At 39.8% G+C, this 25,274-nt stretch overlaps 1 protein-coding gene across 5 annotated transcripts in view; it reads left to right on the forward strand.

Annotated features, from left to right (window-relative positions):
* The window catches only part of CTNNA2 (catenin alpha 2), a 1,217,480-nt gene that overhangs the window by 330,487 nt on the left and 861,719 nt on the right, over positions 1–25,274 (forward strand). For all 5 annotated transcript variants that reach the window (XM_068988298.1, XM_068988291.1, XM_068988305.1 and 2 more), the window contains exon 6: positions 18,041–18,244. In XM_068988298.1, coding sequence (XP_068844399.1) covers positions 18,041–18,244 — 204 coding nt within the window. The remainder of the gene's footprint in view (positions 1–18,040; positions 18,245–25,274) is intronic.

A 25,274-nucleotide genomic window follows, 5' to 3' on the forward strand; every position in this document is an offset into this window, starting at 1 on the left:
ATTCTTCACCAGCTGAGCTACCAGGGAAGTCCTAAATCAGCTGTACGTATAGAAATATCCCCTTCCCTTTGGAGCTTCCCTCCCCCCTCACCCCACCCCCATCCCACCCCCCTAGGTCATCCCAGAGCATTAAGCTGAGCTCCCTCTGCTATACAGCAGCTCCCCACTAGCTCTCTGTTTTGCACATCCCCATGGAGTCTTCATGAACAGTAAAAAGAAGTAGTTCATTCTCTAGCATGTGTTTTAATTCATGTTCTTTTAAAAGGTATCCCATTTTAAAAAATTGTGGCAGCAGTTTTACTTCTGGTACTTAACATGGCCTTGTGCATAGCTGGCTCACAAACACTTGTCGAATGAGAGAAAGAAGGGATGTGTGACAATATCTGCTGGAGAGCAGAGGAGGCAAAATGAGTATGTCAGTTCAGTTGAAAGGCTTATATTAATACTTACCGTTCAAACCTATTTACATGTAAGAAGGAGAGAAAGTATTGATGGTGCAAAATTGCTGACAATAACAACAAAAACAATAATGTGTATTTGACCTTTCCATGTGCTTTGGGTTTAAATCAATATATCTTAGATTTTGATAAATTTAAAAGTCATCAAGTCATTGAGCCACCTGCCTTAGAAGCCTGCCAGTTGTGGAGGTTTAATTGCCCAGGTAACTGTTTTCATGCTGAGGCATCTCTTTCCTTAAACTGATTCCTCCTCCAGGTTACATTTCCTTTAACTTTCTAGAATGACTCTATTGACTTTTTCTTTTTTTCCCCCTGCCTCTTTGACCCTCACATCTCCCATCTCCTGGGCTTGCTTCTCTTTCCAGCCACTGAAGTGTGTTTTTCCCTCTAGAGTTCTATCTTGACTCTGTTCAGTTCTCACTAAAGGACCTCCAGGCTTGGCTGGTTGGGGTCCCATGTGCTGCATGCCTGTTTCTCTGGTCCCAGCTTCTCTCTGGAGCTCCAGACCGGTGACCATCTGGTTGTCTGATAACATCTAAGCATACAAATGCTCTCAAACTATACATAATGTTATTCCCCTGTCAAGCCTAGCCTTTCTTTTAGTAGTTCCTATTTCAGACTAAAGTGTGACCTTTATGCGGAAAAGGCACTGGCACCCCACTCCAGTACTCTTGCCTGGAAAATCCCATGGACGGAAGAGCCTGGTAGGCTGTAGTCCATGGGGTCGCAAAGAGTTGGACATAACTGAGCGACTGAACTTTCATTTTTCACTTTCATGCATTGGAGAAGGAAATGGCAAGCCACTCCAGTGTTCTTGCCTGGAGAATCCCAGGGGCAGAGGAGCCTGTTAGGCTGCCGTTTCTGGGGTCACACAGAGTCAGACACGGCTGAAGTGACTTAGCAGCAGCAGTGACCTTTATGAATGTGGTTATTCAATCCAGAAAGCTGAGAGTCTTACCTACTTTCCTCTCCTGTTAATCTTAAACTCTTGTAAATTCAGTTCCTTTTACAATTGTTGGCTGGACCCTCCCACCTCCATGTTTTATGACCACGGTTTATTCAGGTCCATGTTTTGGCCTGAACCATTGCTCACTGGTTGTTCTCCCTGCTCACCTTTCATCCCATTACCTCTGATGGTCTAGCTTTATCAAAATGCAAATCAGATATTATGTTTTCTTAACCAGTGAAATTCCATCTCCAGGATATAGTTTAAAGTTCTTCGCATGGTATCAGATCACTTCACTAGGACCCCGACTACCTCTTTTATCTCAGATTCTTTTTTCTCACCTTCTGTTCCATGTCCCATCATAATTAACTGTTTATTATTCTTCAGAAGTACAACTGCTCTTTCTTTCATACATTCCCTCTTGTGACGCTTTCTTTGTTTGAAATCTTTTCCTTTTTTTTAACCTAATAAATGTATGCCCATTCTTACCAAGGTGCTTTATTTTTTTGAAACTGTCTTTAATTTTCCTTTTAACTAAACCACTGTCCCTTTTATGTTACTACTAGACAGAGTATATTAGTAGTAAGTGTATTATTCTGTTTCCAGTTCTGTGTCTACAGATGTGAGCACCAGAAGGACAGAGACCAGGTCTCATTTATACTTTCATCAATATGGTGAGCATAAACGTTTGTTGAAAGGATTCACAAATGAAAATGCTCACTGTTTTGATCTTAGTGGCTCACTAGATTATCCTCCAATAATTTCTTCTCAGCCTTCTGCACTGTGGCCATATCAATTTCCCCAGAGGAGACATGACACTCCTTCATAAACATTCTATTGTGTTCCAAAGGGCATCCATTGTCTTCTCAGTTGGGTTAACCCTTTTCGGATGTCTGTGTTCCAGTGTTATACAAAGATTCTGTATGATTTAAAGTATTATCAATGGATGCACATCAAAATCCAGACTTCAGAGAAGAACATGACATCCTCATTAAGTACAAAGAATATTTGTCAGGCCATGCTGTGTTTCCTGAAAAGCAATTAACGTATTGCACATTATTCCTGTGAGAGGCAAAATGTATCTTTCTCATCTTAATTTGTGTGCTTAAAAGTAGACAGAAAAAGATAGATGAGTTTACAGTCAAGGTGTATGCATTTCCCTCGTGGCCGATGAACCAATTTCCTTTTCATATTTGCAGAATATTGATACAATTATTCTTTCATCAGACATGAAATTTGACTGTATAACCAGTTTGTGGAAATCACCTAGTAATTTATTAGGTTGATAACAGCAATTAAGTCATAATTGCTTCTGAGAAGTATAAATTGACTTTCTGTGTTAAGTGGATAATTTAACATTCCAAATCACAGACATAGAGTGTAACTAATTTGAAGGATAAGAAGTTTGTTTCTCCTGTTAGTAAACTTAGAAAAATCTAAACCATTGATAATCCAGTAACTAATTATTCAGTTGCTGGATTATTGGGTTCATGTCACTTCTTGATTCTTTTCTCAGGTTGCTTGCCGTTTTTACTATTTAAGGATATATGGAGGAGAGGATTTTAGACAGAAATATAACATGTGGATAAGCCTTAGTTTTTTTAAGTTTTTTAAAACATTGTTCTTGTAAGTGAGTAAAGTGAAAGTTGCTCGGTCATATCCAGTTCTTTGTGACCTAATGGGCTGTAGCCTGCTAGGCTCCTCTGTCTATGGAATTCTCAATCTGTTAATTGGCAAATATTTATCAACTACTTATGTGCAAAGCATTCAGCTGGGTGTAGTAGAAGATACAAAAATGTGGGAAAAATGTCCTAATTGGTGGTCTCTTCCTAACCCTCTGTTTCTCTCTGTCTCTGTGTTAAACACACATACAAACACACAAGAGAGAGACTACACACACACACACACACACACACACACACACACACACACCTCCCACTAATGATGCATAGTAAGGTCAGACAAGAAGACAAGAGCCAAATGGGTAAGCTGGATGATAAATGACAAGGAATTAAATAATGGGACTTAAGAAGAGAGTCTTGTACACAGAGAGTTGAAGATAGTCTGCCCTGCATAGGGTCAACATGGGCTTCAGACAAGCAACAGGGAGGAAGGTACTAAAATATTCAGTGTTGTTGTTTAGTCACTAAGTCATGTCTGACTCTTTGCGACCCCATGGGCTGTAGGCTGCCGGGTTCCTCTGTCCATGGGACTTCCCAGGAAAGAATATAGAGTGTATTACCATTGCCTTCTCCAGGGGACTTTCCCGACTCATGGAACCTGAGTCTCCTGCATTGCAGGTGGATTCTTTACTGCTGAGCCTCCAGGCAGGCCCACAATTTTCAAAAGAGAATTAATATCATAGCACCCATGAACGTATATGGAGGTGGAATGTGGTAGTCAGGCACCACTTCGTCTCAAACCAAGAGTTTCTAGGGAGAGTCCTGGGAGATGACATTGAGAGGCAGATACTGCCGTTAGACTGGAGAGAATTTTGCAGGTCACTGAGACTTGAACTGAATGGATATGAAGTTACATTTCTTTAAGTTGTCCTTGCTGAAAATGACATCCTAATTCTGAGGGTTGGATGAAAAAATGCAACTCATTGTTTAGTTCTATCGGGGACTTTAACAAATCTTACGAAAGGAATGATGAAAATAGAATTGGAGAATGACCAGGTAAGATAAGCGGTATCTCTAAGTTGTCTGGTAGTTGGTGATTAGAGGTAGTTTGACAGCCATTGAAAGTTTTGGACCAGTGGAGCAGAAGAACTGAGAAGAATTTTAAGAATGGTCTGTTAGGGAAAAATAAGTTGTACAAGAAAGGAGGTTTATTTAGAGTTTGATGATGGAGCAAATGAGAGACAACAATGGCCTGAGTATGGGGTAGGGGGTGGAGTAACAGTGGAACTACAGAATCCTTCTGTAATGCAGGAAACCTGGGTTTGATCCCTGGGTTGGGAAGATCCCCTGGAGGGCATGACAGTGCACTCCAGCATTTTGTCTGGAGAATCCCCATGGGCAGCCTGATGGGCTACAGTCCATGGGGTTGCAAAGAGTTGGACATGACGGAGCAACTAAGCACACACAAAGTATTTGAAAGAGTTATTTTAAATGACTTCATTGTAAAAGTTTATTGCTCCTCTGTGCCATATAGTATTCTAAGCTCCTTACATATATTATATTTTCTCAATGACTCTACACTATAGATACCGCTGTTGTTCTTGTTTTATAAATAAGGAAACTAAGACCCTCATCATTTATGCAACCTGCTCAGTTAGAAGTCACAGCTAGAAGGAATTGGAGCCAAGATTTTAATCCAAACTGTCCACCTCTGTATCACTTTACTCCTGGTGGGAAAGACTGAGGGCAGGAGGAGAAGCGGAGTGACAGAGGTTGAAATGGTTGGATGGCATCATTAACTCAAAGAACATGAGTTTGAGCAAACTCTGGGAAATAGTGAAGGACAGGGATGCCTGGCATGCTGCAGTCCATGGGCTTGCAGAATCAGACATGACTGAACAGCTGAACAACAGCACATATTACAAGAATGGCTTGATCTTTAAATAGAAGTGCCTGAGAGAATGAGGCTGCAAGCACATGGACTTCAGAGCCAGAATGACTCCTCAAGTTTTTACTGTGTGGTCTCAACAAGCACCTAGCCTGTGGGAGCAACACTTCATTTCTTTGTCAAATGAGGGTTTCTCGTGGGTTCTACTTTCTCACTAGCGAACCAGGAGGATGAAGTGAGAGTTCAGTTTCCTGGTTTTCTCTCCTGCTTGTTCCTCCATAGGCCTGAGGCTGCTAAGCTTTGGAGGAAGATGAAGAGTTCCTTTATACTTGGGGTGACGATTGGACATCTAGTTGGCAATGGTCAGTGTGTCGCTATAGGGAAGGGCCTGGGCCTCAAGAGACAAGACTGGACGCGGGATTTGCGTTCTTGGTCATGCCTAGATAATGGCTAAGGCCTGGGTAGGAGATCTCTCCAGGAAAGAGGGCAGTGAGAAGATTTCTGAGGACAAGGGGCAGGACCTTGAGATATGCTAGCTGCTCATGTAGATCAAGGGAGAACCGGGGAAGGAAGGAGAGAAGGAGCTGTCGGAGACGTACGAGGAGACCCACAGTAAAGCACGGTCTCCTTTAGCACAAGAAGTGAAGTCGCTCAGTCGTGTGTGACTCTTTGCACCACCCTCCGTCCACGGCATTCTCCAGGCAAGAATACTGGAGTGGGTTACCATTTCCTTCTCCAGGGGATCTTCCCGATCCAGGGATCGAACCTGGGTCTCCCGTGTTGCAGGCATTTTACCCTCTGAGCCACCAGGGAAGCCCTTTAGCACAGGTGAAGCTTAATTTAAGGAGTGGATGGTGAATTGTATTAAGTACTACACAGAAGTCCACCAGAAGTGGCTCTGACTATAAACAGTCTGACTACAATGCAGGAAACTTGGGTTCGATCTCTGGATGAGGAAGATGCCCTAGAGAAGGGAATGGCTGCCCACTCTAGTATTCTTGTCAAGAGAATTCCATGGACAGAGGACCCTGGCTGGCTACAATCCATGGGGTCGCAAAGAGTCAGATAGGACTGAACAACTAACACTTCACACAGAAGTCAAAGAGGATGAAGACTGGTTTAAAAGGAGGGTCAACAATGTAGAGAGTTAAGGAGACTGAAGCGATGAAATGCTGTGTTTTCAGCCAAAGAGTAAAATCAGTTGGTTTTTTTTTTTCTTCAACCCTCTAAAGGCTCAATTTGATTAAAGACAGTTTAGACACTTGCTTTCTGATCAGTCCATAATGTAAAGCAGAGGATAATACCTCTGCCCTGCTTTACTGTGATTTGTTAAGTACTGTTCTTGTCAGAGCTTGAGACTGTGTTCATGAATTGCTTGCAACAACTCAGCAACATACACAGATGATGGAATTAGGCAAAATGAAACCAGTTTCCCTAAGATCAAAACATCCAGGAGGAAGAGTCCACAGCCGGACTTCCTCACCCAGTTTTTTAATCCATTGCCTTTGGGAAATATATAACTCCATCTTGCTAAATAGCAGAATCTCTTCTTAAATGAAATTAACATGAAATTAAAGTGGTCTTAGATACATTTCTCTTTCAAAAAACATTAGATATCTAAGAATAAAAAGTGCTATATAATTATCAAGTCATTATCTTTGTCATTTAGTTCCAATTAAACTGAACTGTTTAGTTATAAATAATATCTTAAGTATATTATAAATGGTATAATTAGTTTATCTTTAAGTATATGCCTGAGAAGAAAGTGTTAAGAAAGCAATTTTAAAATGCAATCTTAAAAATTAAGGCAAATTCAGAAATGAAGCTTAGACTTTCTCTGTAGCTTAATAAAAATAATTAGGTGATTAAAACTCAGTACCTTTAGTATTTTCCATTTCGAATGTTACCCCAGTTGGGCTATGAACAACTTTGTATTTAGAGATAGAAAGATTCACAATGGGAGAGAAGCTTGGGAAAGAATGAAAAAGATGAAAATGAATCTGTGTTAATTATTGATACATCACAGGGAGAATTAGTGTTTAAAACTAAACAGATAACACACTTTTGATTTAGACACCTCAGTTAATTTATTAAAATGGTCTTGATTTATGCTTTTGTCTCAGACGTCAGTCTTTAATAGAAGGATTTAAAGCATTCAGAATCGGAATTAGGACCATACTTCATTATCAGCAGGTGTCTGTCATTCTCAATTATTGGGGCTATAAAATTCCTTTCCCCCCTCTGTCTATAGACACTGTAATGGGAGACTGGAAGAGACTGCCTGAAGGATTATTAGATTTTAAACTGACAACTGACATTTTGGGCTTCCCAGGTGGCTTAGTGGTGAAAGAATTGGCCTGCCAATGCAGGAGACACAGGAGATGCCAATTAAATCCCTGGGTCGGGAAAATTCCCCTGGAGGAGGAAATGGCAACCAACTCCAATATTCTTGCCTGGAGAATTCCATGGACAGAAGAGCTTGGTGGGCTACAGTCCACAGGGTCGCAAAGAGTCCGAAAGGACTGAGCACACAAACACATGATAGACATTTTTAAAATAATACTTTGTTGTTTTTCAGTAGCAAAGTCATGGTCAACTCTTTGTGATCCCATGGACAGCAGCACGCCCGTCTTCCCTGTACTTCACTGTCTCCTGGGGTTTGCTCAGATTCATGTACATTGAGTGGTGATGCTGTCTTACCATCTAGTGAATGACTGGTTGATAGATACTGCTGGGACTTGTTCATTTGTTTGATTTGTTTGGAATTATTTCAGCAGCAAAATAATACAGTGAATAAAATTAAATGCCTTAAACAAATATTGACAACTCTGACATTCTCTGTGACTTCTATGACCTGGATGACTTTGACAGGCCAAGGCCACAGAAAGCTCTGAACTGAACCAAAGCTTCCATTTTTCTGGGAAGGCTCAGTCATTTTCATGTTTCACCCAGGCTACAGAACCCTTTACTCCAGACCACAGCACTTTGTACTTCTTCATGCATCAAGAAACAGAAAAACTCCTGAACTTCGTACTTGAGAAAAAGAAGGAAGGAAGGAAAGGCTATTTTATCAATGAAACCAAAAAACCCACCCGGTTATACCCCAAGACAAGACAAAGTGCACAGTTTAAATGCACAGAGGTGAATAGGATGAAGTGATGATAAAAGTGCAAAAAAAAAAAAAAAAAAGGGAGGTTAAGACATGTACACTGTTGCCAATTCCAGGAAAAGTCTGAGAATATTTAAAGGAGAAATATTCCCTCCCTTAAACATTCGTTGTCATTTAAGCTTTCTGATTTGCATTGCTTTAATTACTCCAGGCCAGAATGACATATTCCTTTAGAAGAATGATTTTGACTAATGTTACCTTCCTTTGTGAGACTATTTTTCCGACATCTTTAAAAAATGAAAGTGAATGGTTTCAGAAGGGCATGTTGACATTTATTCTTTCTTCTGCTTGTTTGATTTGAAACAGTTATGTTGGACAGTAGGTGGTGAAGGTCTGGTGTTTATGAGGTAGAACAGCACAATTTATTATTTTTCGTTAGTTGCTACCTTGAACTATGTAGGTAGTAAAAACTCAGGGCGCGTTTATCTTACTTTGTTGTCACAAACAACAAAGAAACACAGAATTTACTCATACCACTAGCATTGGGCCTTTGCATGTTTATAAGATTAGAGCTAGGAAACCAATTGATTAAATCATTTTTGTTGTTGTTGTTGTTGTCTTTTCTGGCATTTTGAAAATTCTGTATGCATTTGAGATGACTAAGTGCTTCTGTAAGGAGTTTAATTAAGAGTGAAAACCTGGAAGATCTAAAGATAATAAATAAGATTTTTCTCCCAGTCTTTAGCAAGTAATTTCTTGGCTAGTAAAGGAAAAAAAAAAAAAAAAGCCTTCACTTTCCTCAGTTCAGTTCAGTTCAGTCGCTCAGTCGTGTCTGACTCTGTGACCCCATGAATTGCAACACTCCACGCCTTGTCTTTCCTCAGCTGTGCATTAGAAACCTTGGGAATGTAATCTGTGGGTATAAAACCACTCCATTATGGTTACATGTGTGCTGGAGCTTTTCTACTGACATAACTGTAATTAAATATATTACTTTTATGTTCCTGATCTTACCACCTACACCAGTCATGCTCAGTTGCTGCTTTGAGTGCCATTAGATAAGAACTCCAGAGAAGGCAATGGCACCCCACTTCAGTACTCTTGCCTGGAAAATCCCATGGACGGAGGATCCTGGAAGGCTGCAGTCCATGGGGTCGCTGAGGGTTGGACACAACTGAGCGACTTCACTTTCACTTTTCACTTTCATGCATTGGAGAAGGAAATGGCAACCCACTCCAGTGTTCTTGCCTGGAGAATCCCGGGGACAGGGGAGCCTGGTGGGCTGCTATCTATGGGGTCGCACAGAGTTGGACACAACTGAAGTGACTTAGCAGCAGCAGCAGCAGCAGCAAAGAACTCAGCTTTAAGATGGCTGTTAATTCATAGCTCAGGAAAGACTAAGAAATATTTGTTTACCTTCTTGGTAGAAAAAGTATGTTATAATGCCTGCTGTGCAGTTGGAGATAGATAACAAAATAAAAGTAGATTAAAGTAGCTTTGTGGGCTTCCCAGGGGGTTTAGTGTGAAGGATCCACCTGCCAATGTGAGAGTCTTGGATTCAATCCCTGGGTTGGGAAGATCCCTTGAGAAGAAAATGGGAAAGCACTCCAATATTCTTGCCTGGGAAACCCCATGGACAAAGACCTGGTGCAGTACATTCCATGGGATTGCAAAAGAGACGGATACCACCTAGGGACTAAACAGCAACAAAGTAGCAGATGCTAAAGCTGATGTTCCAATACTTTGGCCACTTGATGCAAAGAGGCGACTCATTAGAAAAGACCCTGATGCTGGAAAGATTGAAAGCAGGAGAAGAAGGGGATGACAGAGAATGAGACAGTTGGGTGGCATCACCAACTCAGTGAACATGAGTTTGAGCAAACTCCGGGAGATGGTGATGGAAAGGAAGCCTGGCATGCTGTAGTCCATGGGCTTGCAAAGAGTTGGACATGACTGAGCAGCTGAACAACAACAACAAAAAGCATCTTGTGAGTTCTGATCTCTGATCGTTATTCACTGTTTTCCATACCTTCTTAAAGTAGAAAGAATCATGTGCTACATTACACTACTACTGGATACTACTGTAGTGTCTAAGATGGAGAAATGGCCATTCCATTGAACTTGACTCCAGAGTTAGAGGGTGTGTGTCCCAGTTCTACCTCTGCCCTGTGCCCTCTGCCTACACCACTCACCTTTCTTCAGCACATTTCTTGTTGTACCTAGCTGACATCTAAGTGTGTTTTTCTGTGTATGTTGTTTTGTAATTCTTGTCCTTATAAATTTGCTCTTCTCAATTGGATAGTTTTTGTATGTATAGAGGCAGTTGACTTTGCATATAAATATACATGCTTTCATGAATTTTTAAAATTTTAATTTGCAATAAATTTTTGGTCGGTTCCCATTTGTTCTAAGTGAGCAGTTCGTTATAACATCTGCAGTCAGACATATGCAGTTTTATCTACTCCTTCCTAATTTTATACCATTTAGTTTTTTCTATTTTCTAGTTGTTTTTAGAACCTTCTGGAAAACGTTAAATATTTTTATGAATTTGAAAATATTTTTTTCATCTCCAATTTATTTAGTTAAATAAATTGCTTCTACTACTTTCCATTGAGCCTGATGTGGCTTTTGGATTAAAATATTTATAAATAAATATTGCATTCACACAGATATACACATGTAAGCAAACAATTTGCCACTGATAACTTCTTACCTCTTAGTTTCACTGAACATTTTCAGTCTTGAGCTTACTTACCCTTTTTATAAAATTCCCTAGTATCCTTCCTTGTAAACTATGGCCATAAAATCTCCTAGGTCTGATCAGATCTCTCTGACCATTCTTTATCATGTCATTTGTGGACTTTTTTTCTGTGATATATTGAGGTTTTCCCAGTCTGTCTAGGAGTCACTGATTTTCTCATTCTGTTCCATCTCCTTGAGATAGGACATCCATTCTCATGGCTTCCACTCCAGCCTTTATTCTAATGCTACTCCATTTATAGCTGGCCCATTTTCATATATCAGTACTTACAATCAACTTTCCACCAGACTTTTCTACTTAAATAAATCATAGACACTCTAGACCTGCTCTTCTTTATCTGTTACCTATCACAATTGTTTGAAATCAGCAAATGTTTTCTTAAAGAGTCAACAGGAAATATCCCAAACTTTGTGAGCCATACAGTTTCTGTCCTAACTTCTAAACTGTTCCACTGCAGTGTGAAAATAGCCATAGACAGTATGTAAATGAATGGGCCTGACTGTTCTAATAAAACTTTACTTACAAAATAGGATGCTGACACCCAGGATAGAACTGGTTGATATGTGCATTTTGATGTTACTCATGCCAGAAATTTAGGTTTTATCCTTGACTCCTTCTGCATTCTTATAGCCAATATATCTCCAAATTTTGCAGATTCACATTCTCAATGTGTCCCAATATAATGCTCTTAATCTTTTTTATACAAACACAATCTTGTACTCAGCCCATCTTTCTTCTGGATTCTGAAGGCTTGATAATTGCTCCCTGCCTTCTCTTTCTGCCAAAGCTGACTTCCCTGACTGCTGGGGAAAACGTTCTAAAACCAAACAGGATTATGTCACTCTTATGTTTCAGGCTCTTGATGATTCCCCAGTGTCTGAAGGGACATTTACAGAGGGAAAGCATCCTAACACAGCAGAGAAGGCTCCTCAGATCTGGCTGTTGCTCTCTTCACCAACTTTGTCTCCTTTTTTGTCCTTTCGGGTCCTTGGAGAAGCAAATCCCCAAACCGATGCGATTAGACGTGTAATAAAGCAATTGTCTGTGGAGGATTAGGTGGAAGAGAACCAGCAGAAATAGGCCAAGAGAGCTTTTTAACTGCTATACAGGTCAACTACCTGTGAAATTAGCAGGAAAGAGAGGACAATATAGGAAGAGCCTTGGCACAGTTTTGAGCTGGTCTCACCCGGGCCAGTAAGGAGGCTAGAGCGGGAGCAGAGGTTGCCTGCCCAAGAAGTCCCCACTGGACAGGAAATGGCTCTAGGATTGACAGGGGCTGGTGGGGTCAAATGTGACTGTGAAACTGGTGGATCTATAGTTGCAGCAGGTGGATATGGTCAGTTCACTATGTTTACGCAAAAATTTCTCTTAAAAGAGAGTTGCTTGCTTAGGGCCCCTTCATGGCACACCACACCTGTGATTTCAGACTTAACACTTCAGCTTCAGTAAATTGCTTCCGATACACTTGGTATACTGTGGTACACTTTGTATATTGTGCATTTGTTCCCACTTCCTATTCGGTCTGCATTGCCTCTTTTGCCCCTAATTTTGCTTGGTCAACTGCTTGTCACTCTTTATGTCTCAGCTAAGGAGTAATCTCCTCCAGGAAGATCTCTGTGTCTACCTCCCACCTCTGAACTGTACAGATTCCCATCACTCAGTCATTCCTTAACATTATGGGTATATTTTTCAAATTACAACTGCTTCAACATGTTTTTGTGTTTTAGTGTTTGACTAGACAGTGAACCTCTTGAAATAAAGGATTCTTTGATCTGGGCCAAAGTAACTGGCACCTGTTTCTTGAATTAATGGCTATACTTTCAACTATCCATGGAAAGGGCAAGTTAACCCAAATGCCATAAAAGAAGATAGTATGATGGATGATACTTATACCATTATATTTTGTTTCAGAGAACTTATTTTATTTATTTATTTTTCTCATTTAGCTTTTAAAAAATTATTTTTATTTTTTATTTATTTTTAAATTTATTATTATTTTACTTTACAATATTGTATTGGTTTTGCCACACAGCAGCATGAATCCGCCACGGGGGTATACGTGTTCCCAATCCCGAACTCCCCTCCCACCTCCCCGCCGACACCATCCCTCCGGGTCATCCCAGTGCACCAGCCCCAAGCATCAAGAAATATACTTTTATAATTATGATTTGTTAGACTCAATTTAACTGAATATGGGCAGTCTGAAACAGTAGAAGGAACACTAAACTTAAAGTCTAAAGCCCTGTGCTCAAAGCCAGGTGTCTTTGTTTCCTAGCTGGATGTCCGGGGAGAAATATATCTGTCCCCATCTTCCTCTCTAATAAGATGGAGGTAGTAATATCATGGGTGCAGAATTGTGGACCTATCAAACCATTTGAAATGCATTCAGCTTCTTGCTTTGACAAGAGGTCTCTCGGCTACACCCTATGGTGTCAGAGCTTGCAGCAGGTATAATTCAGCATCTGGGTATATTTCTGAAATTTTAGATCATGTGACTCCTTGTAAAGAGAATGGATGATAGGGGTGACTTAAAAACAGTGCACTTGTAACAGCTGTATGTGGGCTGAGTACAGGTGAATGTATTATTCTGGGAAGTAGTTTCAAAATATATGGTTCCTTGAATTATTTCAAGTTAAAACTTTTATACAGTTCAACACTGGAAAAAAAAATGGGAAATCAGTTATGTAGGATGAGAGAGACTATTACACCACCAACTTGATGGTAGAAGAGGATCCTAGCCCCCTTTTCTTGGGAGTGAAATATCGTGGCTTCTGTGTTTGTGGTCATGTTTCCCAGTTACCACTCTATAAACTGTCAGAATGAAAACAGTGGTTTTTAAAGTAAAGATGTTAATAAAAATAAGTAAAAATTGCAAAGCACAAAATATTATGCAAGATATGCAGTTCAGTTATTATAAAGGGTCTGAAAATAGATAAGATAAAAAGAAATTAAAGTTAGCCTTATGTTTTTTAAAAAGAAAAAGACAAAGTAAAAAAATGCAGTCCAAAAATTTTAAAATGAACTAAAATGACAATATAAGATGAACTAAAATATCAAAAGGATAAAAAGATTAAATGAGTTTTAGGAATGCAAACAAGGGACTTAGATATTTAAAATGTAAAATCTCAGTGGACTAAAAAAAATAAGCCTGTACACTTGGAAACAGCATAAAATCCTCTTGTGGAAGCACATGTTTGTCATAAAGGGAGAGCTGGGAAGCCTTGGCCTTGCTATTTCTCTGTTTGGTGCTTGCCCGTGAAATGTTCCCTCAGTGACCAGGGAGCTGGATTTGATCCTGGGTGCTGCTGCTGCTGAGCGCCTTCTGGCCAGTAGAGGGCAGCCGCATAGAGAGGAGAAGACCCGCTGAGCTGATGCTAGAAAATAAGATGTATATACTGATTTGAAATGACCCTCAAATGTGCTAGCAAAGAGAACTTGCCTAAGTGTTTCTTTTAAAAGTCATTCCCAAATAATTCAGAAGCAGCACTCCTACTTCACTCATCTTAACCTTTCATTCTCTGAATTTCTTGCTCAGACTCCAGCTCTAGGAGTTTGTTTTTTCCTATCACTTTAGCAACAGGAGATGGTCTTATCCTCTTGTCCTTAAGCCCCTGACTTCATCTGGTTCTTTTTTTTTCATATTCTTTTCTGATCTCCTAAAGCCTGTTTGAGAGCTCTCCAGTTCTCTGAAAATAAACACATGCACACACACACACCAACAACCCATACCTTCTGCCCCCAGTTTATCCCATACCCATTACACACAACCTGAACCCACCCCTCATAGATAGACATACACAGCCAACCCCTCTCCCCTCCACACGCATGCACACAGATGCACACGCACATGTGTACTGCCCTTTAGGCCTTTTCTTTCCCCTCAGAGGCCTCTCCCCTCTAGCTTTTCATATCCATCATGGTGCTCCCCATCTCCACCATGGATATAGATAGAAATACTGTAAATTTATTGTTTCTTCTCCAGGGAGATTTTTTAAAAGCCTTTCCCCTGTGATCTATAAGTAATGAATAATTCCATTAGAAATATGATGAATAGTGTAACTTTTATGCAGAGTTTTTCAAGCTCAATGTTTCAGTGCATTTACTTTCATGACAGCCCCGGGCCATGGAGGTTTGGAGCTCATTCCACTGCCGCTGTAAATTTTCTCTTGCTAAGATCCCCAATGTGTGTTCCTTAGGTTCTCATAGATAATGCATGTATTTTAAAAGGGCACCCCCTCTAGGCTCAAATAGGTTTGAGGAATGCTGCAGCAAACTGACTTCTTTAATGCAGAATTCCCCAAAGCATTTCATGTGTTAATGTATCTTGGGCCATGCAGTATTTCCAAAAAATATCTGGCCAGGAGAACTTAATTTTTCATCAAAACATTACGTCTCTAGGCTCAGATTCCATGGAAAATACTTTAAGAAGTATTAGTATAATGACAATAGTACATTTTCCTTGTTTTGCAGAGAAACTTTTACAGTTGCCTTTATTGAGTTCAAATTTACCTCAGTATATTTCTATCAAGTTGGCATTTCTTTATATTTTTAGTCCAAAAATTTAGTAAAAATCTATCCTCAAGCCGATATATAACTCTTAAGAGTCTCCTGAAACCTCAAAGCAGAACAAATACTTTTCACTGTATTACGTTAATAGGAATTTCTATAAAAGAGTACTTAAAAATCAGTAATCCTTATAAAGGATAATAGCCTAATTATGTTTTGATTAGTTATTTCTTTAATTAGAGTATCAGTACTTAATGCATGTTACATGGTAAAAAAAAAAAATTATAAATGCATCATCTGAAAAGCAGTAGAAAGGGAGAGAGAACACATATGGATCCCATTGGGAAGAGTCCTTATAGACAACAGCTCTACAACAGATGGCAAATGGGGCAGGACACCTCTCGCTGCAAAGCCATCCACTGTACTGAGGCTTGCATGTGATTTTTTGACACTGTTTGGGAGGCTACTTGGGCACAAGGGACAGGGTTTGAGTAACACTATTCTGAGTTAAGTAAAGATTATCCTTTTTCTAAAACCTGAGAAAATGCAAATGTGATGGTAGTCTTTATGCCAAAACCTATCACAGAATAGCATATCTCCTGTTCGTCCTCTACAATAGAGAACTCTGACCAGTGAGTAATTTCCTAGGAAATCCACGATTCCAGTGGACATCAGACCTGGTCTGTATTTAGTGAGTGCTTCCTTCTAAGTCACCACTTGCTTCATTCATTCCTCAGGATGTCATACTTTTGTGCTCAAAGGATCTCCCTGTTATGGAGTTTTGCATTTTAACAGGAATCAGAGAATCAGAGCCGTGGATCATTTGAGCATGTGCATACATGTGTGCTTAGTTGCTCAGTCATATCCAACTCTTTGGGACCCCATGGACTGTAGCCTGCCAGACTTCTCTATCCATGGAATTCTCCAGGCAAGAATACTGGAGTGGGTTGCCATTCCCTACTCCAGGGGATCTTCCTGATCCAGTAATTGAACCCAGGTGTCCTGCATTGCAGGCAGATTCTTTACTGGCTGAGCCACCAGGGAAGTGCCCCCCTCCTCAAATACCTTAGGATGTTTTGAAGAGTTAGGACAGGCTTTCCCAGAGTGCATACCTGAATCTGTTTTGTAATAACTAAGTAGCTATTTTATATCCTATTAGGAAAAAATTCTACCCAAGTTTTTTATTATTATTATTATTATCTTCACCCTCTTTTTAGCACTAAGCAATCTAGTAGGCACATACTATGTACTCAGCAGGTGGCAGGTGGGCAATGATATAACTACCTACTCTCATTTGCTTTCTTTATTATATTTGTAGATATGATAAGTTGTGTTTTCTTAGATATATGTATATATGACATCAAAGGATGGCAAGGTAGTCCTTCCAAAGGATCCTAGAGTTGGAAGACCATTTACTCCATCACCACCATGGTGGTCCTTGGATGTCTGAGTGTGTGCCTCCAGTGAAGATGAGCAAACCATTTCCTGCAGCAGGTCACTGCACTTTGATTAATGTTGCTGGAATGTCTTCCTTGTTCAGAGCAGAAAAGAGGTTCCCAGTAGAAACCAACCACTGGACAAAGTCAGTGCTGTCTCTCTTGTTTCCTGCAGTTGGTTACCACACACTTCATCAGTGTTTCTGCTCCCTTGACTTGCTGGAATTACTGTTCTTCAGATTCTGCTCTTTCTATCTGACCATAGTTTCAGTCTTCTCTTTGATTCTTGTCTTTCTGTAAACCTTTGTAAGTTGGGATTAATTGGGCCTTCTTAGGTCAGCTCTTATTCTGTTCATTTTGCTAGTATACCATTCACTACCTTCCATTCTCACAGACCTGATGATTCTCAGATCTTCACACAGGCTGATATATCTGTTGAATTCTGGATGCATATTTCTGTGCATCTCAATCATACACAGATACATGCACACACATTATGAATCCTTTTGTAGAAATCTAGTTTTTATACAACACATTGGTTCCTCAATTCAGTTCAGTTGTTCAGTCATGTCCAACTCTTTGTGGCCCTGTGGACTGTAGCACACCAGGCTTCCCTGTCCATCAGTGACTCCGGAAGCTTGCTCAAACTCATGTCCATTGAGTCTGTGATGCCATCCAACCATCTCATCCTCTGATGCCCCCTTCTCCTGCCTTCAATCTTCAGCATCAGGGTCTTTTCCAATGAGTCAGTTCTTTGCATCAGGTGGCCAAGTATTTGTTCCTAGTGGGAGGTATTGTAACTTGTAAGGTATATGCCTGTTGGATGCTATTTACTCAGGTTTCAAACAGCATCCTGCCATGGGACCCTTTGCTTCTAATGAGGGGACACAGTGAGTACACAAGTCACCACTAATGGATCCTCAAGTTGTATGTTCTAGTCTAGGGCTTTAAAATCTTCTCATAGCTTCCCAAAGTGTTACACTGAAACGTGTATTTCTAGATGCCTACAAAAAAAAAAAAAAAAAAAAGTCAAGTGTCACAGTCTGTTTAGAAAACCCTTCCATTGATACAGCCTTTCCCAAGAACATATTCTAAAACAAAACCTGGCATTTTCTCCTTGCAGATTAGATTCAGGACAAAGTATCTTACAGAAAGTTGAGACTGTGTCAAGGCCAGTTTAGCCTTTATATAAGTAGCTGGTTTATTCTCCAGGGAGAGTCTAATCCTGGTCTCAGAAATTTCTGTTTTCGAGATCAGGGTACAAAGGTAGCCGCCTCTTCTCTGCTGATTTCTTTGGCACTGCGCTCCTTTCAGAACAAGATTATCCTGGACCCCATGACGTTCAGCGAGGCCCGGTTCCGCCCGTCACTGGAGGAGCGCCTGGAGAGCATCATTAGCGGCGCAGCGCTCATGGCCGACTCTTCGTGCACCCGCGACGACCGGCGCGAGCGGATCGTAGCCGAGTGCAACGCGGTGCGCCAAGCGCTCCAGGACCTGCTCAGCGAGTACATGAACAACGTAAGTCCCAGGCTCTCGGGCCCGCGCCGCCGACGGCTGCGGAAGATCCTGGTGCGCGATCAGGTGGCTCCAGGACAGGAGATGCCCTGAGGGAGTCGGTCAGGTGAAATCCAAGAGCCGCTTTGGGAGAGCTCTGCCTTGATTTCTCAGAATGTGTTGGCAGAAGGAACGAGATTGGTGGAAGAGGTTTCAGAGGAATACTTTGGCTATTTACTTGAGTGATTTCTGGGTCGTTTTAGTGGTTTGCCTTTGATTGAGGAAAGTCTTCTGTTGGTAAAAGTAGATGGTGGTTGGAAATAACTGAGGATATACTGAAGTCCTTTGCAGAGTAATGTCAAAATCAAGGGCAGCTATGGATGGCTAATCTTCACTCCTAAGAGGCATTAGAAAATACAGGTTCTCAATGTTTGGACTGAGTTGGTTAAGGTGGAAACTTCTAACTGTAATAGAATTTGGGGGAACTTTATTGATTCACTGTGCATTTAGAAATTGTTATGAGAATGAGTCTTCAAGTTTTCAAGGGGATTTTAGTAAAACCTAGTCATATGGCAGCAGTGACAACAGCTGTTCTCTCCTACAGGTATAAAATGTGGTAGTTCCTGTAGACCGGTAAACTAGACGAATGAGATAAAATCATATTCTTTGTTTTGAAAAGCTCTGAATTATGTATTCAGCAGAGGTGATGTTGTTGATGCCCAGGGCTTGTAACTGTGAATGGTCTGCATTCCTCATGTTCTGGACTCCTGGGTTGGGAAGAATTCAGCATAAAGTCGGAAAATGTAGTGAGGCCTTGCCATTACATGTTGAAAGAATGGCCTGTGTAGTTGTCAGGTAGAGAATGGGGAGTCTGAAAATCTGCTCCCATCGGTTGAAACTCACCCTGGGTCCTGTTGGAACAACCCCAGGCAAGACTGAGACAGAGCAGCCAACCCATGTCCTTCCCTCCTTACCACTCCCATCCCTAACCAACACATAGGCCCCTGAGTCAAGCCAGGAGTCAGTGATGACAGGCACAGAGCTACTTCTGCCAGACCCTCTGGAGAACTTTGATCTAAAAAACAAAAAGGTGCCGAATGCCCTATGAAAACCCAAATCTTTTTCCTTTCCATACACCTTCAGATTCTTTGATATTCAAGACTTGCCCATTTTCAGCACACAAAGGATAAGATGTGGATGACTCACATGGTACCCAGCTGCTTATGAGGACTCCTCTGTTGGATCAGGATGGCCAACACTTTTGGGATTTGGGGCTACGGGTGCTATGTAGAGTACGGCTAGAAATGCTGATCAGTGTCTCCCATCCTGTGAGAATCTTGAATAACAAAAAAAAAGAGGGCTTATAAAATTTGGGATTCTGTTTGTTTTTAACAGAATGGCAACAGGCTAATGATTTATATGTGGAATTTGATTTTATATGAAGGCATGCTGGTATTTCTAGCAATGGAGAATTACTGCCAGAGACGGAAGTAGAAACTGCAGAGATCAAGAGTGATGGTTAAGATCTCAATATAAATATATCAGAACAAGAAGTATGTTTCTGTGCTCTTTTTATCACAGAATGTGATTAAAGAAGAATTGGTCAAGATGTGACATGTAATTTTCAGTTTGTTGTCTAGAACCCTGTCAAGTATAAGTTGTTTTTTTTTTCTTTTAGTACAAACTCACATAGTTCAGCAGAGTTGATGGACTTTTTTGTGTTTTATTGACTCCAGGTGCTTGTTTTTCTGTTCACAACCTTGTGATGAAGGAATGTTTTGTATTTTTATTGAAAATTTGATTTCTACTTTGATACAGTTATAGATAATACATAGGTGGATATAGTGCTTAAATTTTAAAGTGTGCAAATTCTATTCACTTTAAACCACCAGGATCAAAGGCTGAAATAAAACACCTACTATTGACTTTTATATAAAGTGCATAAAATTTACTTTGCCTTCACACTTCTTTGGTGATTTCAAAGTAAAATTGGATGTATCTAGACCAGCTTCATAATCCATGTCTAGTGCACTCATTTGTACTGCCACAATATCAATTTATATTTCTTTTGATATAGCATATATTAATATAAAACCACTACATATCTATATGCCTTAGCTAAAAAGTCTGCTGTAGTTAATGGCAACCAAAAAATTAGTCAGTTGTGACTGTGCTGTTATATTTCTTTTGCAATTTTGTTAGCTCTGGAAATGAACATATTATCATATTATCACTGCAGATTTTCATCTTAACATGCTAGGCAATATCATTAGGATGGAGAAATAATTATGTTGAGAAGAGATTTTACAACTGGCATAACTGACACTTCTGATGAAATTCGACATATTCAGAGTGGTATGGCTATAGACAGAACTGACACTTCTGGATTTTAAAAATCTCCTGATCAGTTCTTGATGAAACTTTAACTCATCAAGGTGAAAGTGTTCTAAAATCATACACATTCATGCCAAGTGGTATGAAATGGAGGGAGATGAACACTGAAGACAAGAGCTGTGCACTAGATGATTAGGAGAAAGTCGTCTGCATGGGGCATGAGACATGCTTAGCCATGTGGATACACTGAGTGCAAAAGGGTATCAGCTGTTTGTTCAATGTTTCCTAAAGGTATATTCAAGTTAATGAATGTGTGTGATCTGAAGATATAAGAAAATCATGCATGTAAAAGAAACAGTGCTTTGAAAAAGAAAAAGAAGGACTGAAAGTACAGATGCATGTGGCAAAGTTTATGATCACAGAGTGTGACAATGTTAGAACAGTCTATTGGAATGGTTTTAAGAAAGCCCTTGGTGGCCTTAATTATTTTTTAATTAAGTTTATGATGTAATCCCAAGAAGAGTCTTAAAAATAGTGTCCCTTTAAATAGAACAACATTATTGTACATATGTGGAGACTAATGGGTAGAGAGAGACTCTTGTTCAGAAGGATGTGTGACCTTTGGATTATTGCCATCACGGTGGTTGTTGCAGTATTATGCTAAGTACTATAAATAGATTCAAATTATAATGAATATATAATTTTGCATCTGGAACTTATAATTTTATGCAGCTTTTTTTGGTGGCAGTAGAACTCCCTTTCCTAAAAAATCTAAGAAGTGGTTCCATGATAGGAAACAATTAAAGTGGGTATTTTATTGATAAGAATTTTGTGATGGATTTGAATTTAGAGTACTCTATTTATTTGATTAATATGTGCTGTGTGCCTGGTACTTTGTACCAGACACTGTTCTAGGATTCTGGGGTTATAGAAGGGAAAAAAGTAGACACAATTCTCAGCTTTCATGGGGTTTACACTCTAGGTGGGGGAGACAGACCATCAATCAGTCAGTCATTTGAGCAAGAGTTATCTCAGATGGTGATTAGTGAAACATGGAAATAAAACCTAGGAAGCAGCAGCATGGAGTGTAGTTGTAGGGATGACCTGGAAAAAGTTCACTAAGAAGATGAAACATGGTTAAATATCTTCCAGAGATGAGGGAGCAGACTGCACTTGAGTTGGTAGGAGCAGCAAGGTCTAGTCCTCTTTGAACTTATGTGGGAAAGCACCAAACTCTTTTTTTTTTTTTTCTCTTATTTTTTTAAATTTTTGAATTGCCAAAATTTTAACTGTGGGAGATTCCATTAAAAATTAGGACTTTCTGTTTGCCTTGTACAATGAAACGGTCCAAAAATCTAGGACCCACATTCACACTTGGTACCAATGGGGTAGAGATGAAGAGAGCTTGTGCCTTTGATAGACAGGCGTGATCTGGTCACTTTCACTGGACTGGGCCCCAGGGGCACTTGAATCTATCTTCAGTTATAGATCTGTCTGGGTGTAAACATGACAGTGTCCAGCTGTACCCACAAGAAGTTGCTTCTGGGCCTGTTAGTGTTGGTCTCCCTTAGAGGCCTGGGTCACCAGTGGTTCAATGTGGGAATGGGGGCACTGGTAGCAGTGGTCCTGGGGGATGCTCCTTCATGCCAGGCTGTTGAGGAACCTTCCTGGGGAGGCTCGTGTGGCTGTTCTAAGTCAGTGAGGGGTAGCAGGAGATGGAGTCTTCCAGGGGACAAGGTGTCAGACTCTGAAGCGCCTTGCAAACCATTATTCAGAATTTGGCTTTTATTTGAATGGAATGGGAGGCCTTTGGAGCATATTGGGCAGAAAATCCCTTGAATTAGAGTTGAGGACAAGCCATAGGAGTTCAAAGGGTAACAAAGCAGGAGGACAGATGAGGAGCACTTGAGTCATTCAGGATGGTGGCTTGTTCCAAGAGGTAGCGAAGTGCTCAGATTCTATTTATGGCCTTAGAATGGACGTCGGGCAGTGTGAATGGCTGCTGCAGTTCTATAGCCACCCTATATGATCTCTTCAGTTTTGATATCTTGTCTTGTTTTAGTTACACAGAAAATTCTGATTTCCGCAGATATAGCCAACTTTGTAAACAGCTCACTTTGTAATGTCTGGATACTCTGCTAGGACTGATTAAATTTGAAAAAGGAGTTCAAGACAAACATTTCATTTCCAAGTTGTATCACCAAACTATCCAAATATGATTCACATTATTATAAATGTAAAAGAGATAATGCTTATTTTAAGTGCTAAAAAATGAGTGCAGAACTGTATGGAGATGTGGTAATCCAGTACTTCCTTGTACACCCTTCAGCTTTGGTGAGGAAATGTGGTAAGTAGCTATGTCTAGACCTTGTGCCTTGTGATGCTGAACTGTCTGGTTCAATTGCACAGACACAAACACTGTGTGTTGCTCTAGATTATTCATTGAAAATTAATCCACAGCTACAATTTTCTTAAACAATATTACAATTCAAGTTTTTTTGCATAATGATAGCAGAGACTCAGGTGGCATAAAGGAATGACTTTCTGGTAGCATCAGTATTAAAATGTGGCAAGTAATTTTTTATTTTATTTTTATGAATAATTAAAGTTATATATTTTTACAAAACATTTGAGTTAACTTTGTTCAAACTTCTTGAACCACCTAAGTGAATCCCTGGGGACAGTGTGTAAACTATTAATGTAATACACATATTAAAAGTGCATGTGGCCATATATACTTACTTTAAGTGCCTTAAGTAAGGTCATTGTCATAGCTTTTGCTATAGAATGTCATTTAAGGTAAAGGGAGTTCCAGATGGAACCTATTTGTGAAGGGTTGAGGTCTGACATGAGACCTCAAAATTGTCATTTCCAACCAACTTCTGGGATCCATACCCCACCAAGGCTTCAGCATACAGCAGAACCTGAGGAACATGTAGAGTGATATCCAGGGCCTGGGGAGCTCTGAAAAGAGTGGGCTTTACACTGCCTTTTAATAGTGCAAAAGAAATATATGTTCATTGAAAAATAAAAAAGATGGAAGACGAAAATATATTCACAATCTCGTCCTTTAAAGATAATCATCATCGATAATTTTGTACATGTCTTTCCAATGTTTTAAAACTTAAATGAGTGATATATTTATACATACAGAGACATACATATGTTTTGCCTGGAGTTTTAAAAATGGACTCTTTGTAAATGGTGATTTGTAATTTATTTTCTTTACCTTAATATATTATGACTCCATTACCATAACAATAAACATTCTCAAACCTTCTGTTGACTGACTGCATAGCATTTTATTATATAAATATGCAATAATTCATTTAGAAGCAATTCATTTTGAGAGTGTTTTTACAGAAGAATGGTGGAAAAGGTAGGCAAGGCTTCTGGGGTTGGCAGTTGAGACGAGTGATTGAGATCCCAAGCGTGACTGAGGAGCAGAGTGAGAAGAGAAGGAGAACATGGCTTCTCGGTTCTTGTGCTGAAGGGGTTCCCTGAAAATTCTGTGCAATTAGCATTTTATAGCTAAAAAAAATTTAAACGCCTCTGAGGTTTAAAATTGTCTAGAAGTGTTTTTCTGTACTTGATTTTCTCTATAGATTTGATTTCTATTTATCAGAATTTCTGTAAGTTGGTAATGTGTAGGACAGCTATTGGGCAAGTTCCATAGTTAGATTTGACCCAGATCCAGAGAAGGCACTAAAAGCTTCTGAAAGAAACATCATAGAAAGATAATTTTATCATAGAAACTGTTATAATGTTGGATTTCTCCTGAATAGAAATCTAGGAGAAAGATGGAATAGTTGTTATTATGTAAGAATAAGAGTAATTGCTGATTAAATGTAAAATTTGTTTCCAGTATTATCTAGGCCTTCTCATTTCTCTCCCTTATGTAATCATGTAAGAGAGAGGATGAAATTCATGAGTCAATTTGGCTGATTCTGAATTTTTCTACTAAAAGGTTTGGCTTAAAAATAGAGTAGCAAGTAATGTTTAAAAAACATTTGTGGGTCATATATGACCTAAAGTTGTCCATTTGCCCCATAATGGCCCTCCATTTTAAGGAGAATTATCTTATTCTTATTCATATTAAGAATTATCTTAATAAGACTAATATCTTCATTCAAAGGAAAGAGTCCTGATATCCCAAATTTGGTATCTTCAGTGAGAAGGTTTTCCTTGCCTTTTCCTTATTTGAAACTTTTCTTCCCCCCAGCCCCCTTCTTCTTTCTGGGCATCTCTTGTGGCTTAGCTGGTAAAGAATACACCTGCAATGTGGGAAACCTGGGTTTGATCCCAGGGTTGGGAAGATCCCCTGGAGAAGGGACCAGCTACCCCCTCCAGTATTCTGGCCTGGAGAATTCAGGCCAGAAAGAGTCAGACATGACTGAGCGACTGTCATTTTCACTTTCTTTTTTTCTTTCTGCCTTTAAATATGTTCAGTGCCCACATCTTTATTAACTTTGAGGTTGAAATTCATCTGTGCTATTATGCTTTTCATGTAAAATCTGCTTCCATGAAGAGACAGTTTTAAAATTCCTTTTCAGTTAAAGGTTCTTGCTCAGACATTGGAAGAGTAAATCTAGTTTACCAGCCCTTTCTCTCAGGTCTAAAACTATCCTTTGAACTTACTCTTCCAATGAAATACACTTGGGATGGGGAGTCATCTGGATAGCTTATGAGGCTTCTGTCTTTGACTTATGGCATTTGCAAT

Source organism: Capricornis sumatraensis, chromosome 1 (assembly GCF_032405125.1).
Source record: "Capricornis sumatraensis isolate serow.1 chromosome 1, serow.2, whole genome shotgun sequence".
In the NCBI taxonomy this organism is placed as follows: Eukaryota; Metazoa; Chordata; class Mammalia; order Artiodactyla; family Bovidae; genus Capricornis; species Capricornis sumatraensis.